Source organism: Paroedura picta, chromosome 1, assembly GCF_049243985.1.
Source record: "Paroedura picta isolate Pp20150507F chromosome 1, Ppicta_v3.0, whole genome shotgun sequence".
NCBI lineage: Eukaryota > Metazoa > Chordata > Lepidosauria > Squamata > Gekkonidae > Paroedura > Paroedura picta.
Window position 1 is genome coordinate 99,205,981 of NC_135369.1, and position 17,999 is coordinate 99,223,979.

The window sequence follows — 17,999 nt, forward strand, 5'->3', positions numbered from 1 at the left end:
GTTCATCTTCATGTTTCCTAGAAGTATGTAATGTGTATATTGTAATGACCCTGGGTAGGACTGAGCTGTGACCGAGATACGGCACAGCAAAGTGCGTGTTTGTGCAGGCGCACTCGCACATGTGTGCAGCCAGCCACAGGCTGTCAAATTCCACTGAGCAGAAATCAAAGGGTGTCCTATATCTATGGGGGAGAAAAGGCACAGAGATGTGCCTGCTGCAGCTATCATGATTCTTGGTATTTAGCTGCAGCACAAAGCATTTTTTTTATTTAAAGGAGAAAAAAAGTTAAGCCTGCAGATATCCTGCCCTTCTGCCTCTTAACATGCTCCTTCGCTTTGCATTTCAAAATCAAAAGAAAACATGTAAAGTTCCATAGGAGGTTTGGGTTTTTTTCCCCAACCTCTTGACATTCAGCGGCATGTTAACCGCATGAAACAAGGACAAAGAACTAATAAATCTATCAAAAAGAAAGTGAAAAAAAGAATCTCCCTTCCACTCCTGGCTTTTACCTCCTATTTGCATTATAGTATACTGAGAGCCGGCTGAAAAAAACAGAGCTTTAAGACAATCCCAAGAGATTCATTTTAATGCACATAAATAAAAAGAACCCTAAAACAAAGTAGAACACTAATGTGATTAATCTACTTTATTTTACGGTCTCATATAATTCAATTCTGGAGTAGCAAGTACACTGCCCCAGCCCAACATGAACTTTTAAAATTAGTTCTATAGATAGATCTATGGTTATCTAAGGTTCAACTGGTAAAAAAGATTAGGACCTATTCTTACCATTAAAACACGCAGCGCTTTAGATAACCACATGCGAATATGAATATAATCTCATGCCAGAATTAAATACTTGTGTTAAATTAATACATGAACCTGGATAAAATTGTTCCTGTATTATTTGTAATGCACATTACAGCTGAATCCTAACTCAAAAGCAAGTGTACATACTCAACAAAATAAATTTGCAGGTAGCATATATTGTGCAAACCTGCAGTGTATTCCTGAGCCATATCAGTAATTCTGAATATAACTGCTAAATTTACAGCAACCATATCTGAATCTCTTTACATCAGTTCTGAACGTATTCGTGCCGATCTCCACTGTCAATTGCATCAATACTGCATCAATATAAATTTCAAGCAGAAGAATTACAGTTGAACCAACCAAGCAGAAAGACATACCTCTAAATACAGAGAATCAGACCAAACTGGAATTCTACAAATGCACATACTGTATGTGAATGCTGCAGAGAAAAGACGTGAACAAAACTGTATGTGTGTGCTTCTGTGTATGTGAATGGATGTGTATATCTTTACAACTCTTAAATCTTCCTGATTAAAAAGAATAAATGGCATTGCTAAATTTCAGGCTGACTAATATACACAAAAAAGTTTAATTTTATGACAATACATTTATTTCTAGCTTTACAATAGTTTCTGTAGATAACTGAAGTAGACAAGCTAAAGAAGAATGACACACAAATTGTAGGATCACACCTAAAATTTTGAATTTGGAAATAAAAAATTACAGCAGAGGGCAAGTTAAATTCTACAAAGAAATATAACTCCATCAGACATTTTTAAAAATCTGTATAATAGCTTCAATATTTTCAACATGGTTTTATAAAAACTGATGATGATTCAACTTCCTATGGTTGAATGAAAAAGCCCAATGCAACCAAACAGGGTGGACACATACAGCATTATTTTATTTGGTCTAGATTCTTGGGTCCAAAATCCATTCAGACCAAGTTCCATACCATACTCTCTCAGTACCTCACAAATTAAAACATCATAATTTTAAGAGACCTTCCTTCTGGGGAACGGCAGTATTCAGATCCAAAAATAAATAAAATGAATAAAATAATTCCGCTTTCTGTGTACAGAGACATTCACAAACAAGCTGCAGGATATCAAGGTACTTGAGACAGGTGTTCCAGAGAACTCAAAAAAGTGTCTCAAGGCATGATAACAGTGAAAGGCTTTCACAACCAGACTCCTTCAACCAAGTGAAGCTACAGCCCCAAGATTAGCCAGGACTCGCTACAATGGGAAGTGTTGCCATTCTCCGTCCTGCAAGGTACCTGAGAAGATCAGGAGAAGGCAGAATGAATTCTTTCTTACTGCTTCAGACGATCATGTAATGTACACTTTCTCAACTTTTTCTTTACCATTGAGAAACCCCTTATACATTCTGCAGGCATCAAGAAACCCAAGAAGGGGCATGATTGTGCAGAATATGGTTGGGAAACACAGCTGTGTGCATGCCCACCTGGGACTCCTCCCTTTCCCACCCCTCCAACCTATCATTACTCATTCTGGGAAGGGGGTTAACATGACCATATATGGTCATATCACCTAATAAATGTTTAACAAATTATCTATATAGATTAACTCCCACCCATTCAGGAAGGCCTTCCAGGGTCAAGAGACCCCAGGATTTCATGAAACCCTGGCTGAGAAAGCTTGATGTAATGGCAGCTATCACTCTGTGCTGAAAGGCCTTTAGTGACTCTTTGTAAAGTACTTTGTGATGCTTAGGTTGATCTGTCATGCAAAACACAGGTACCCTCCCCTGAATTATCAGCAAAATTTATTTAAAAAATGTTTGAACTTACAATCTAACAGCTCAGGGCAACTACTGAGACAGGCAGAGGGCAAATAAGCACTCTAATTTCATGCCTGGCAGATGGAGAAGGGGAGCATTCTAGGTGAGTTTGTTCTGGGGTATACTAGGCCCTGTTAATGAGTACTAGTGTGACTGGCATACCACCTCTGATTAAATTGACCAGTAGAAGTGGTACATATGACCAGTCACCTGTCACAGAAACATAACCTACAATAAGTAAGTGAACCTGATAAGACAGAGAGACTTTGCAATAATCAACCCCCATTAAAGTTTTTAGAAGTTATTTTCTTTTAGTTTTCTATAAATAATTAGTTGTTGTATATGTGCAGGAACAAAAACTTGCTAAAAATCTCTGAAAAATTATCTAATTAATTAGCTTAGAATAAAGACTAACATATTATTATTACTGAAATACAGCTAAAATGACCCAGTTAGACATCACATTACAGGCTTAAAGTTACTTTACCAGGTGCATGGACAAAGGTGGCCTCACTATGACCACTGACCACTCCATTGCAGCCACAGGGGAGGAGGGCCGGAAGAGGATGAGGTCAGCCATGTGAGGCCCCAGTGCAGGCAGGGGCAGGCCAGGGGCCACATGTCCAGTCTGGCCAACCCCATGCAGGGAGGCCAAGCCAGACACACTCTATATAAAGGTCTGTGCCTTGTGGCCAGCCTCCTCCCTCAGCAGTCCTGGGGGGCTCGTAATTCCAGGTGGCTGAGGGTTACCATTTAAAGGCTCATGCCCACTGGTATCCATTGGCTGCCACCCCTTGGGGTTGTTCCCAATGTGCTCCCTGTAGACCAAGTGAATGCCTTGGCTGCATGGGTGGCCACTGGAAGCGGTGTTTCCTGGGGGCCTGCTGACTGCTGGAGGACAGCTCCCCCCATGCTGCCCCTGCTTCTGCTTAGGGTTATAATAAAGTCATGGCTTTGTTTACGCCATAGACCGTATCAGTGTATTCTCTTTTGGCCTCCCACACCCCTTCCAGATATGCAATGCACTTTGTGGATCCAGTGCCTGTTCAACACAATTCCCAGGGCTTTTCTGCATGGGTACTTTTACATCAGTTTTGGCTCCACACTGCTTCAGTTTTGGCTCCACACTGCTTCAGAAGGCAATCCTTGCCTTCTGCATGCACTTTTGTGCTTATGGCAGCCCCTTCCCATTGTTCCCCACACTGAGGCAGATTTTCCTTCCAAAATAAAATTCTGTACCCACACTAATTCACTAAGTAGAACAAATTTAGAGTCCAGTAGCACCTTTAAAGTAACATGGTATATTTAGTGAGATTAATAAAGCTAGCTGTCCCACAATGTGTCTAAAAGATAATTTGGCTTTTAACTCAGCCCTGGAACATCACAGAAAGGTGGAAGAGCCCTCTTTACCAAAAACCTTTCAGAATGGCATTTTACATGTTAAAGTCAAATAAAATATTTTATTTCAAACACAGAGAAAGGTAAGGGCCATTTCGCACAGAGCTCAAAGTTGCTATTTGGTTGCCGTTTGTGAAAGCGCTACTTCAAGTAGCGAAATGTAACTAGCCGTGCCCGTAACGCACAGCTGCGGTTTTTGCGGAATTTGGCACTTTCACTTCTCGCCACTTTCGTAACCCACAGGCTTCCGGTTCTCCGTCTTATCGCTACAAAGGAGGTCCCTTTTTAGCGCTTCTGGCCTCCCGTGCCCGTCAATCAAACTGCAGGCACACCTTTGACCTCGACCCTGAAGCCGAACTTGTCGGGGTTCCCTTTTTTTTTAAAAAACCCAGGAAACCCCGTAGCAACGCGTTATCGTCCAATCATTGGCGCCCTTGGAACGTGTTTTCTATTGTTTTCTAGGAACCAGATGCATTGACATGTTTGATTGGTTAATCCCCGCCCACAGTACACGCCCACAGGTTACCTGCTTATATGCACCTGGGCAGACACGCGGTCGGCCTCACTCTTTTGTTTGCGTAGCCTACTGCCCGCAGCACAGGTCAACGTTGCAATGGAGAGGCTTATTTTTCAATTGCTGGCTTACATGCTCGCGGTGGTCCAGCGCATGAATATCGCCTTGTCGCGTCGGACGTCTGCTATCGCGGAGTACCGAGAACGGGTGGCCGGAACGCTGACCAGCAGCAGAAGACGTTCTGTAAGGGTAACCATGGCGGCCAAGAAACGCTGGCAAGCTCTGGCAGAGGTCCGGTTCCCCAGACAGTTCTGGGTGGACGAACGATCCTCTGACTGGTGGGAGAATTTTGTGTGGACTCGCTGGGATGATGACCACTGGATTGCCAACTTCAGGATGTCGAGGGGGACATTTTTTGAACTCGTGGAGGCTCTACGTGGACGCATGGAGAGGCAAGTCACTGGCATGCGGCGCCCCGTTCCAGTTGAAAAAAGGGTGGCTGCCGCATTGTGGTACTTGGCCACCCCTCAGTACTTCCGGACAGTAGCCCAGCAATTCGGACTCGGAGTCACTACGGTTGGCGATATCCTTAAGGAGTTCTGCCTCGCCATGGAGGCGGAATTGTTCAGCAAAGTCGTGTGCCTCGGAGACCGGCTTGGAGCGGTGAGTGTCATTCTATCCCCTTTGCCCTTTAAATTTTTTTTCTTGTTTGACAGGTCAGCAACGAAGACGCGATACACCCCACGCTGACATGCCATGGCTTATATTCTTTTCTTTCCCTTATTCCAGAGTATGGACGGGTTTGCCAGGCTTGGATTCCCGCATTGTTTTGCGGCCGTCGATGGAAGCCACATCCCTATCCGTGCCCCCGGGGGAAGCATAAAAGAGTACGGGAACAGGAAGGACTTTTGCTCTGTTCTCCTGCAAGGAACAGTGGACTTCTCCGGCCGGTTTATCGATGCCGAGGTGGGGTGGAGTGGCAGGAGGCATGATGCCCTTGTTTTCAGGGAATCCAACCTCAGGAAAGCCATGGACGAAGGGGTCTTTGTTCCAGGAAACCCCACCGCCACCATTGAGGGCGTGCGTGTGCCGGCGTTGGTCCTCGGGGACGGAGCCTACCCATTACGACGCTGGCTCATGACTCCCTACAAGCGGCCAAGGACGGACGTGCAGAGCCACTACAACCTCAGTCACTCCCGGGCAAGGAATGTAGTGGAGCGTGCCTTTGGACGTTTGAAGTCACGGTTCCGTTGTTTAATGTCACGACTCCATGTACATATTGACAATGTGACTCCGCTGATAATCGCATGTGTGATTTTGCACAACATATGCGAGGACAAGGGACATAACATCCCCTTCCCTGAGGACGAACCTGAACCTGTAGTCCTTCAGGATACACAGGACATCCCTGAAGCAAGGAGAAAAAGGATATATGCTGAGGGGTGCAAGGTTCGGGACGCCATAGCCACCCACATCTACAGAAACAGGAGGCGTGTTTAATTGTTTTTCCTACTCTGTTGTTGAATAAAGTTTTGTGTTCTTTGTTTAACCTTGTCTTGTGCGGTTTGTGTACTTTGCCAGCAAAAAAACGGGGATTCTCTGGTCCAAAAGCACTTTGACAGCCCTAAATGCTAACTCCCCACTGAAATTGACAAACACAATACGGAAGCGCTGAATGGGGAAAGTTCGGGGAGGCGGGTAGCCAGGAAGTATTGGCGACCCCTGTCAAACCGGAGGATCAATCCACTCATGTTCCAAGGAATAATTTTATTGGTGGGCAGCTTTGATACATTTAAAAAACGGGGTGGTCGATCGGAGCAACGCACGTTCGTTCCCTAACCGTCATTCCGAAGATGCCGAAGCCACGGAAGGGCTCCTTCTGGCAGCGCGCCGAGGCTGAGGCACTTCTGGAGCTTGTGCTACAATCAAAAAGTGTTGGCCGCCTAATGGCCAGCACCCATTGCCACACCAAGGGTGCCTACCTGGTGTTGGCTTCAAAGCTGAGGGAGAGGGGCTACGTCCGGACCTGGGAGCAGGTCCGGACAAAATTCAAGCGCCTTAAGCTGGACTTCCTAAACAGTCTGGAACAGTGGGGGGGGATCCCGCAGCCAAGTGGGAGGACGGTCTTCCACGACCAGATGGTTAAAATATGGGAGAAGGCTGGGAAGCCCCCCCTGGACATGAGGAGGCATATGGGTGAGTGCTGCCCTCGTTGTGTTTTGCCCTTAAACATGCATGGAATGACTAGCTGCCTCTTTCCCCTACTGTCCCCAATGAAATTCGAGAAAGTATTTAGATGCTGTCAACCCCCTCAGACTTAGCCAGCCAGTACTGTAGAACCACTTTGGTTATGCGCTTAGACTCTAACTGTGGTGTGTCTACCTGCTGTGTTTCATCTCTGTTTTGTGTGCTTTTAATTATGATTTGTCTTTTTCTTTGCCCAGCCACACAATCACCATCCAAGCTGGCAACAGCACCTGAGCGTGAGGAGGGGGAGGAAGAGGGACCTTCCACCTCGGGACAGGCTGCAGGTGAGAGTTTTATGCCTGTGCGGGAGACCCATGTGTGTGTACCCCCATGGAGCCATATGGGAGCCTGCTGTGATGCTCCCATTTGAAGTGTTATTAAATTCTTTGTTTGATTTCTATAGCTGAAACTGTGGAGGCAAGGCTGCGTGCCATGGAGGCCAGAGTTACTTCCCTGGAGGCTCAAGTGGCAGAGCTGAAAGGGGAGATTGAGCAGCACAGGCAACAGAGGGAGGCGGAAGAACGTAGGTTATGTTCCCCACTGCCCAACTCATCTCACACTGTGGCTAAGGCCACTTAAAAGTGTATGCATGTAAACTAAAGAAATTTGAAAATATGTGTGGTACTAATGTGTACTTTTTCTCCCTCCCCACAGTTAAGAAGAAGGAGGACGAAGAGCTCTTCCGGCGCAAAGTTAGGGGGACCGTGGGACGGCTGTGCAGGAGAGTTAGGGCGATGGAAGGGGCTGGGGAGGGGAGCGGTGGGAACTGAGTTTTGTTTCCTGTTTGTGTTTTGGGGTAGGGGTTGGGGGGGGGGCTCCAAGTTTCATTCCCTAATGTTTTTCCCCTGTTAAATGTATACCTTTGTTAAAAAAAATAGGTTTTCCAGGGGGGTGGGGGGTGGTGGTGCTGGTGGGGCTCCAAGTTTCATTCCCTAATGTTTTTCCCCTGTTAAAATGTTGTTTAAAATAAAATGTTATTGCAAATTTTATAACAAGACTCCAGTGTGACTTCTTAAACTCGCACATATTTAACCCCACACCACACTCCTAAAACTCCTTGAACTAACACCCCTCCAACCTCCAACCCACACAGCAGTACCACAATATACACAATCACTAGAGAGGCCGCTTTCAGCCTTGCAGATTCTACAGTAGGGTACACAGAGACAGAGTCAAAAATATAAACTTTATTCAACAAACAACAAAACACAGATAACATGAAATAGAAAAAGTGGGCAAAACTAGGAGGGGGAGTACTTGTCTGCTGGTTTAATTTTTCTCTTTCCGAGAATAGTCCTCCTTCTTGTTTGGGTGGAGGCATTCTGAGAGGGAGTTGGTGGGGTGGGTGCTGGAAGTGGTGGTGTTGGTGTGGGTGGTGGTGGGGGGGCGATTTGTGGAGGGTAGGCCCTTTCCATGACCGCTACTGCCCTCTCCATGAGTCTCCTTATCAGTCGCACCTCCTCCACGCCTTCGCGTAGGATTTGGTTTGTCTCTCTAAGGACTGCCCTCAATTTTCTCCCCTCCTGGGCAATGAGTGTGAGCATGGCTTGGTCAGCGGCCGCGGCACGCCGTGACTCCTCATAGCAGTGCTCAAGGAGCCTCTCTCCCACGCTTGTCAAGACTGAGACGCGCCTCAGCCTGCCGCGTTCCCTCGTAAGCCTCTCCTCTGCTGGGAGCGCACCTCTAGGTGGTGGGCTGCCTGGAGGCAGGGGTGGTTCCTCCTCCTCATCTGAAAGAACCTCTGTTGGCAAAAAATGAGAAACAAAACTGTTAGTAACATCAAAAAAGTCAAAACACACCATGGTGGACATGGTGTCCTTTTTTGTCCCCGTGTTTTCCTGCCAAGAATTTAAACAATCCCCGGTGAGCACATGGCTATTGTTTGTTTGCCCATGTTGTGCTTTTACTTTTGCCTACTTTCACAGCAGGACTCTCAACAATTAAAAGGGAGCACATGGTTAGTGCCTAGCGACATTGTCCTGCAGCTATGGCTCGAAAGGAACAGGTCATGCACGCTCACCATCTTGAATCTGTATCCGCCTGCGCCGGGCAGGAGGTCCAAGCACCCCAGGCTGTTCCTCCTCCTGTGTTCCGGGTATGAAATCTGCAAAAAAAGGAAAAAAAAAAGATCTAGGACCAAAGGGTGGCAAAGCCAGCTTCAAAGCCTACACCAGCAACGCAGAGGGACTCTCTTCTTTCTCTTAGCAGTGCTGCTGCCCTGCACAAACAGAAAAGCACAAAGCAGTTAAAACAGCCCCCCCCCCTATTTTTACTAATACTTACCAATGTTAGTTGATGCCCCCGAATCACTATCCACGTCAGGTGCTGCTGGAGACTCTAGGGGCCCCGTCCCTGGCAACTGTGTCTCTGTGGACAAGAGCAGAAAATAGTGAAAAATGAGCAAGCATACACCATGAACCACAAAGCAAGCTCCCAAAGTAGTGAGCCAAAGTACTGCAGAAGGCCTATGGGCGAGGCATGCAGCAAATATTTTGGGGCTGTGGGTTAAACATGACCGTTTAAAATACTAACCACATCAAGCACTCCACAGCCAACCATCTTATTAAATCTTTTAAAAATTAAAATTAAATTATAACATTAAAACCGTTTCAAATAGTAACCACAGCAAGCACTCCACAGCCTACCTTCTTTTAAAATCTTTTAAAAATTAAATTATAAAATTATAAAATTAAAACCGTTTCAAATAGTAACCACAGCAAGCACTCCACAGCCTACCATCTTATGCGTTGCAACGAACACACGAGAAAACGATGCCCAAACGTCAGAACACACATTTGCTCAAAAGGAAATATAAAATAAAAAGAAAATCACTTACCGGAGGCAAGGGGCGTTTGCTCAGGAGCCTCCTCTTGCTCCCCAGGAGCGATGGCGATCAGGTCCAGCGTTACCGATTCCGCGGCTCGTTGCTGGACGGGGGGTGGAGGGCGAAAGCTGGACGAGGTTCCCTCGCCGGGATCCTCCTCAGCGGGTGGTTCCTCGACCGGGGCAGCCGGCTTCCGAACCACCTTAAGGCTCCGGCCGACGCGCTTCGGCCTGCCGGATCCTTCCCCGTCCCCGTACAGCTGGCGCTGCTCCTCGAAGTAGGGGCAGGTAACCTTTTCGTTGCCGGAACCCTTATTATGGTTCACGGCACGCATGTACTCTGCCCTCATTGTCTTGGTCTTCGACCGGCATTCAAGGCCGGTCCTGTTGTGGCCCAGGGCGCGCATCTTAATAGCCACTTGTTCAAAAACCTCCCTATTCCTGTGGGAGGACTGGAACGCGTCCTGGATTTTCTCCTCCGAGAAAATCCCGATCAGGTCCCTGATCTCCGCGTCCCTCCAAGTAGGGCCACGGCCGGTTGCAGGGACGGACGAGGCTTGAGAAGACGATTCCATGTTGCTTTCGCTAGTAGCTGAGCAAAATGGTGGTGGGAGGTGCAGGGTGCAACGGATCATATACCTTCCCGCACACAAAGACAAAGGGACTAGCCGGCTCCTGATTGGTGGAGGGCAGCAGGGGACACGCACATTGGCCACATCAGGTCACATGTCACGTTCAAAACTCCTCGCGCGGGAACAGGATCTGCTCCTAATGGCCAGATTGGCGCCCTTGTTGTTTGACTTAACGCATGCGCGTATTCGTTTACACGCGAGAAGAGCAGTTTGAACATGCAGCGGGAGCCATTTTAGGAAAATGTCCGCCATTACACAAACGCATGCCGGTGTTCAACCGAGAGCAAGTGCGGCAGTACTCGGCAGTTCCCCAATAATATTCACCAGCCACAGCATAAATCAACCAAACATGACATGTTACTGGCGTACGTTCGTTGGCACGCTCAGAGGAATGTTTTTTAAAATGAACGGGGGACGGCGACTCCGCTTGCCGGAGGTCTAGCCGCCAATGGAAGGGGTTGTCCGCACCCAAGCACAAGCACGCACCGGGAACCACACAAAGACCCACTACACATAAGCCGCCCCTCATGATATCACCACGAATCATGTCTATTGAACCCCTGTAAGCTAAGCAGGAGACTGCGAGCGGCGACCGCTCGTTGGCACGCTCAGAGGAAAATTTTTTAAAATGAACGGGGGACGGCAACTCCGCTTGCCGGAGGTCTAGCCGCCAATGGAAGGGGTTGTCCGCACCCAAGCACAAGCACGCACCGGGAACCACACAAAGACCCACTACACATAAGCCGCCCCTCATGATATCACCACGAATCATGTCTATTGAACCCCTCTAAGCTAAGCAGGAGACTGCGAGCGGCGAACGTTCGTTGGCACGCTCAGAGGAAAATTTTTTAAAATGCTCCCTGTACGTTGACTCCGCTAGGACTGGCCGATGGTAGACGGGGTTTTAAGCTTTGGGCAAATTTTGGGAACGTGACGGTGTGTGCCACTGTGCTTGTGAAAAACTCTTGTGGTGTCCGGGCAGAATTTCCGAAAGTGATCGTGCTTGAAAGCCAGTCGCTGTCCCGTTGCCTCGTAGATCCCCGCTCGCTCGGAGAAAAAAAAAATGGCGAACAGTTCGCCGGAAGTTTGGAGGACAGGCTCGGGAGGAGGGACTTTGAAGAACCCGCAACAATGGTAACGCACAGGTCTTTAGCGCTAGTGTTGCAGATTGGTTGCAGGAGTGTATCGCTATCCGGAGGGTGAATCCAGTTTTCTGGATTCCCCTAGAAGCGCTACAACGAAGCGCTTTTGGCGGTTCGGTTTCAGGATTGTTGCAGATTGTTTACGACGTCGTGCGTTATGGCAAATTAGTAGCGTTTTCAATCAGCTACCATTGTGCTATTTTTAAGCCGTGGGAAATGCCCCTAAGAGTTCAACAGTTACAGAATGGTCTTCCCTCAATGCAGGTCTCTTATTAGAATCCCAATTCTGTCATAGGACTTCTCTCTCAGCTGTTGTTGACCAATCAGAGTGCTTGGAGCTGCCTATCACTGAAGATTTCTTACTGTGTGATGGTTTAACTCTCCACTTCCCAGTTCTCTGATACTTAGCATTCTGAGGCTTGCTTTTAAAGTGCTGGCCATCACAGTGTCTTTAGTTTTGATTTGTTTTATTTTGTACTGGGTTTTTGTTCTGCTTTTTTGAGACCAGTTTTGCCATGATTTTTTTCTGGAAGCTGATTTGAATAATCCTTTCCTCCTCCATAATGTTTCTATCACTTTTGTGCCACCCACTCATATCTATCTTCAGTCCACTTTCTGCTAATTGGACTACTATCATCATCAACCACTCCCTCTCCTCCCCCTTCCCCAAGAAAAGAGGTTTCTTTTTTTAAAGGCACCAAAATATCTATATATTAGTGCCATGCTGTAATGATGGTTTAAACATATTCCTTGAAGTCCCATTTCCTTTGCAGAGATATGCCTTTTGAGTGGGAGCTGGAGAGAAGGGAAACAAGAAAGGTGAAGGACCTCAAGTAAAACAAGTGTTAAAGTTCCCTTAAAGCAGTGCTTCTCAACCTGGGGGTCGAATGACCCTTTCACAGGGGTCGTGTCAGGGCAAGCAGCTTGGCCGAGGGGGTGCCATCCACCCAACAGCCTTGCGGGGTAGATCGAGGTACAGCGTTGGTCTGTCTGGAGCAGTGGAAAAGAGTGAGATTGGCATGGTGGGACAAGAGGCAGAGCTGAACTGAGAACCCCCAGAAAAAAAACCAGTTTATATACAATCATGAACAATAGATCTTCATGCCATTGGTCAGTGTCGGTTTAATTTCTGTGAAAGAACATTTGTATATTTTTATGGTTGGGGGTCACCACAACATGAGGAACTGTATTAAAGGGTTGCAGCATTAGGAAGGTTGAGAACCACTGCCTTAAAGTATTCTCTCAAGACTTGCAAGGATAAAAGATAGTGAAACTGCGACAGTACACAGTACATACCTTTAACCTGTAGCACATATTGCTGTGTCATTCTGAAGTAATAGTGTCTCTATGCTGTGTGTTCTCACTGGAGAAGACTCATGGGACAGAGGAATTGGGTGTGCCAGAGGGCTGGGGAGTTGGGGAGGGATGAGTCTTTTTGAGCTCAGAGCACAAGGGGTCAAAAGTTTAGTTATTTCATTTACACACTACCTTTTTCCCCAATAGGGTTCTTAAGAGGCTGACAACTTTCCCCCATATGGGTTGGGGGCTAACTTATCTGAAAGACTGGTTACTCTCGTGTGAACCTATGCATTCACTTGAGTCATCTTCAGAGGTCTTGCTTCGGTTGTCCCTGCCATCTGAGGCTACCCAGGGTGCCAACCCAGGACAGGACTTTCACAGTAAGACACAGAAACTTTGGAACTCCCAAGGAAGTTTTACTTGTCTATCACTGCCTTTCATCAAAGGAAGAAAGCTTTTTTTTTGGTTTTGTTTGACATTCCCTCACTGCTTCGGCCCTCCTCCCTAGTTGTGTTCTTATAGGTTTTATAGAGTTGTTCCAATATTTTACAGCTACTTTAGATGGAGTTTAATGCCTCAGTTGATTTAGAATGGTGCAATTCTACTTGAGATGGCACTTTTCAAGGAAATACTTCCTTATTATTAGCAACTGAGTAATATTTCCAAAGGCTGAGAACCAGAGATCTGTTGATTCACTGTGTAAGATGGCTTTCACTATGTGGCTATAATTTTCACAGTGATTGAGATTCCAAGAGTTCATTCCCTTCTCAAGTAGTAATTTCTGAAAATAGGCACAAGAACCTTTAGTTAAGAATGTGGATATAGGAATCTACTGGACAAAGTAGCCTCATCAGATATAAGCACAGAACTTGCTAGAAGAGAATATGAGTGCCAAAAATTGTGCTCAGAGGACTGAAGCTGGATAAGGCAGAGGGACCCTGAGGCTATTACTGGCCTTTCTGGCACTTTCAATTGTTATATCAACAAAATCCATAATTACCTGATCCACAATACACATGCATTGTACAAAACATCCTACCATGAAGCCAACTCTGTTCCCCCCTGTACAAAAAAGCCTTCTTTGGCTCAGGGTGGAAGAAAGAAAGGATGCACCTCTTTCTGTCTCCCTGGTACTTTGTAAATTGCAGTACCCATAATCCAGGTGTCAGGGATTCTAATAGCATTCTGGAAATTATGCATCCCAAGGATATTTTCACCAGGTTTTCATGTTCAGTTACCTACCATGTACAACGAACCATTGGACATGTACTTTCAAATGCATTTGATGGCCAGTGGATGAATTCATTGGTACCAGATTATTACAATACACCAGTTCCCTAGGGCCTGGGATGTTAATGTTTTTGAAGTATGCCTGTGCCTTGACAGAACACTGAAAAATGGCAACCTTGATATAACTGTATGTATGGTTCCTTTGAAATTTCCTTTGTGTGTTACATGCATAGGAATGTATTGGCACATGAGTAAAACACCTGATCCCCCAGGTATGCAGAAACTTCCGAAAATAGGTACACTATAAATAACATAGATAAATTGCAAATTTGACAATATTCATTTCATTATATTAATAAATGAAAGTAATGGACTACATTTTTTCCTACTGTATTAAGATATTAAACAAATTAACAAAAAATGAAATAAAACTATACAATTAAGCAAAGATGTTAAGAAACCCCTGAAACATTCTTCAGGCTTCAAGAAACCCCAGAAGTTATGTAAGCAGGCCACACCTCCTGCCATTCCCCCAGAAGTCAAATGTCACCAGAAATAACAATACTCAGATACTCCGACCAGATGTGGTATCATGCTCTGTCATCCCTTGACCCCCCAATGCCAGAAATGGCCGTGGCTACTCTGCTGGGCTGGAAACAGAGCTGGGGCAGGCATCTGCAACTCTTTTGCCCCCTGCCACCCTCCCCAGCATAATTAAGTTAAAATGAGAGTTCTGGACTCCAGAGACTACCATGTGAGGAGCCTTGGCCAGCAAGGATTTTTATTACCGGGGTCCCTCTCCTTTCCACTCCCTTCAGTCCTATCATTGGTCATTTTGGGATGCTCTAACCAATTGTGATGGTATATGAGGATCTTTTTCCAATTTACTATTCAGTGCATGTTGTATTTGTGTTCTGGATTTTCACCATGAAAGGCATCTCATAAATGAACAATTGCTATACTTGTGGACAACACAAGATATGACAATCACATCACAGTGACAGGCAGTTTATAAGCTGAATTAATAAATAAATAATCATAAAGTCACAGAAACTAATGAGGAAAGGCTGAGGGACTTGGGAATCTTCAGTCTGGGAAAGAAGAGGTAGAGAGGAGACATGGTTGTTCTCTTTAAGTATTTGAATGGTGGTCACTAGGAGGACAGGGAGCAAATCCTGTTAGCAGCACCCCCAGTAATGTGTAGAATGTTATTGGCTAGAGATCGGGGGGGGGGGATTCACAGAGCAGTTCAGCAGTGGAATCAGCTGCCTAAGGAGGTGGTGGGCTCTCCCTCACTGGCAGTCTTCAAGCAGGAGCTGGACAGATACTTATCCTGGATACTTTAGGCTGATCCTGCATTGAGAAGGGGGTTGGACTAGATGGCCGGTATGGCCCCTTCCAACTCTGTTATTTTAAAGAGTTGAAAGTAATCTGAAAGATCATCAAGTTAAACCCCTAATCAGTGCAGAAATAATCAACTACAGCATCCCCTCTATGTGGCCATCCAGCTTCTGCACAAAGGGCTTGTAATGAAGCTGTTTATATAATCAAACCATGTCACAAGAAAAACAACTTTTGAAAAATTCACTTGCAATAATTGCAGCTTCCTTTCTGACCAGCAACATTTAGATTGTGTTTGATGCTTGGAGTTATAGCAGTAGACAAGGAAGGCAAGTTGACATTTATGCCTGTGAATTCAGATGGCCTCTGGCAGCACCACTCAGTTGAATGGCAGAGAATGTGGGAAGTCATGGCTAATATAAAAACTGGCTCAGGAGAAATCCATTCAACTGGAAAATGAGACTAACAAAATTGTACATTTTGCCGGAGAAATCATAGTTTGGATAGCCACCATCTGAGTTACTGGGAGACAACTGAAATTAAAGGGATTCATTCTTTCAGGATCACCACACTCTAGTGTTGAGATTTGTCCATGCAGCCTTTCTGTCTTATGGACAGGAGTGTGTGTATTTAAAGTTTATGATGCAGAAAAGCTTAGCATCACACAAAAATACCTGTGTTTGATGTTACTGGAGGAAGAGGCACCATAGAAAACTATGAGCACGAGTACACAAAAGTCAAATATGGAAACTGGTTATGTAAAGCTACAGAAGAGAAGATGAACTGAACATTTTAAGTTGTTATTTAGAAGCCAGACAAAATAGTTGTATATCAAATTGAGTTCCTAGATTAATTTATCTACTTTGCTAAACAAACGCAGCCCAGAACATCAAATGGGTCTCCCTACAAAAGACACTCTCATGAAAACACCTCATTTGGAAAGAGACCTAGAATACAGAATGATTTAGAAATAATAACCACACTGATGTTGCCCCTAGCAATGAGTGCTGTTGTAATGCTTTGAAAATGCTATCAATTGTTTTTAACATATTTTACTGCTACTAATTATAATGTTGTACACCACCCTGAGAGCCTCTTGTGGTGCAGAGTGGTAAGGCAGCAGACATGCAGTCTGAAGCTCTGCCCATGAGGCTGGGAGTTCAATCCCAGCAGCTAGCTCAGGGTTGACTCAGCCTTCCATCCTTCCAAGGTCAGTAAAATGAGTACCCAGCTTGCTGGGGGGTAAACGGTAATGACTGGGGAAGGCACTGGCAAACCACCCCATATTGAGTCTGCCATGAAAACGCTAGGGGACATCACATCAAGGGTCAGACATGACCTGGTGCTTGCACAGGGGATACCTTTACCTTTACACCACCTTGAGCCAGCTTGCCAGGAGGGCAGTTTATCTATTTATGCATTATATCAGTGGTCCCCAACCTGCGGGCCGCGGCCCGGTGCCGGGCCACGAAGGCCATGGCGCCGGGCTGCGGCTCCCTCTCCCCGCCCCCCCCCGCAGTAAAAAACTTCCCCGGCCGCAAGCTTGCGGCCCGGGAAGCTTCTTACTGCGGCAGGGCGGGGAGAGGGAATCGGGGCCGGGCCGCGCCCGTGTGGGCGCGGCCAATGTGCAGGCGCGACTCGCGGCCCGATTCGGGGGCGCGGCCCGATGTGCGGGTGCGGCTCGCGGGCGCGGCCAGGTGCGGGGCGCGGCCTGATGTGCGGGTGCGGCTCGCGGGCGCGGGCCGATAAGGGGGTGCGGCCCGCAGGCGTGGCCTGATGGGTGGGCGTGGCCCGCGTGGGCCATGGGCCGCGCCCCAATGTCCTGCCGGTCCCCAACCTCAGAAAGGTTGGGGACCACTGTATTATATATTTGTATACCGCCCTCCCCGAAGGCTCAGGGCAGTTCACATGAAACAGAACAGAAACAATACAGATAACTTAGATTAACAATGATGAATGAAATGAAACAAGCAACACGGAACCGTAGAAAAATTAAACATTAAAGTAACTCATACTGATAGCCCAGTGGGTTGGGCCGAACTACAGTGGGTGCTCAGGAGGAGGACCTTTGGGAAGCGATGGCACAGGTCAACCTCAACCAAATGCCTGGTGGAGGAGCTCCCTTTTGCACACCCTACGGAACTGTTTGGGTTCCATCAAGGCCCTGATCTCCTCTGGGAGCTCGTTCCACCAGGTGGGGGCCAGGATGGAGAAAGCTCTGGCCCTGGTTGTGGCCAAGCGAGCTTAAAAATCCAATTATCAATCATATCCAAAATACATTGGAGCCAGAATGACCACTGGGAGTGAACATACACTTGACATCAGAGCTCTATGATGGCGAAAAAGCAGCCACAGCAGGGTTCCAGAACAAGGCCACAGCAATGAGGAAGGAGGGATTTACTCCCTTCTCCCAGATGACTAATTCACATTGAAAAAGATAATGCAAAATACGTTTTCTACCATTACGGCTTCAAAAGCCCAAACCATTTTTGCTTCAGGCATAGCATGGCAGAGAGGAAGCCCTCCCTTCTCAATCATCATAGCCACAAGAGCCAGATTGCATACCTGGCATTCCAAATAGAGAACTGCAACAACATGGTAAGTTTGGCCCTAAATATACTATATGCCTCCCTCACACAAAAGCTCATACATTTCTCAGGTGAGGTGAGCATTATTCTCCCATGACATTTGTGCTTGTGTTTGAATGCTGCATGTACTCATGGTGGTGAACACATAGTGGTAGTTAGCTCAGCAAC

At 46.4% G+C, this 17,999-nt stretch overlaps 2 protein-coding genes across 8 annotated transcripts in view; both read right to left on the reverse strand.

The window, feature by feature from the left end:
• ESR1 (estrogen receptor 1) overlaps positions 1-17,999 on the reverse strand; it is a 284,464-nt gene that overhangs the window by 146,812 nt on the left and 119,653 nt on the right. The window contains exon 1 of one of the 7 annotated variants that reach the window (XM_077349623.1): positions 17,809-17,960. The exons of 5 other annotated variants lie outside the window; for them this stretch is intronic. In XM_077349623.1, the coding sequence (XP_077205738.1) occupies positions 17,809-17,815 (7 nt within the window). In that variant the 5' untranslated portion in view covers positions 17,816-17,960. Of the gene's footprint in view, positions 1-17,808; positions 17,961-17,999 lie in introns of those variants that run through there. One more of the 7 variants, XM_077349612.1, reaches the window with a different exon arrangement.
• Positions 7,949-11,983, reverse strand: LOC143843504 (uncharacterized). Its single transcript, XM_077349670.1, has 4 exons — positions 9,613-11,983; positions 9,060-9,143; positions 8,797-8,880; positions 7,949-8,517 (listed from the first exon to the last, which is right to left on the reverse strand). Exons 1-4 carry the CDS (start codon positions 10,232-10,234, stop codon positions 8,018-8,020), a joined length of 1,290 nt encoding a protein of 429 aa, XP_077205785.1. The 5' UTR covers positions 10,235-11,983; the 3' UTR covers positions 7,949-8,017.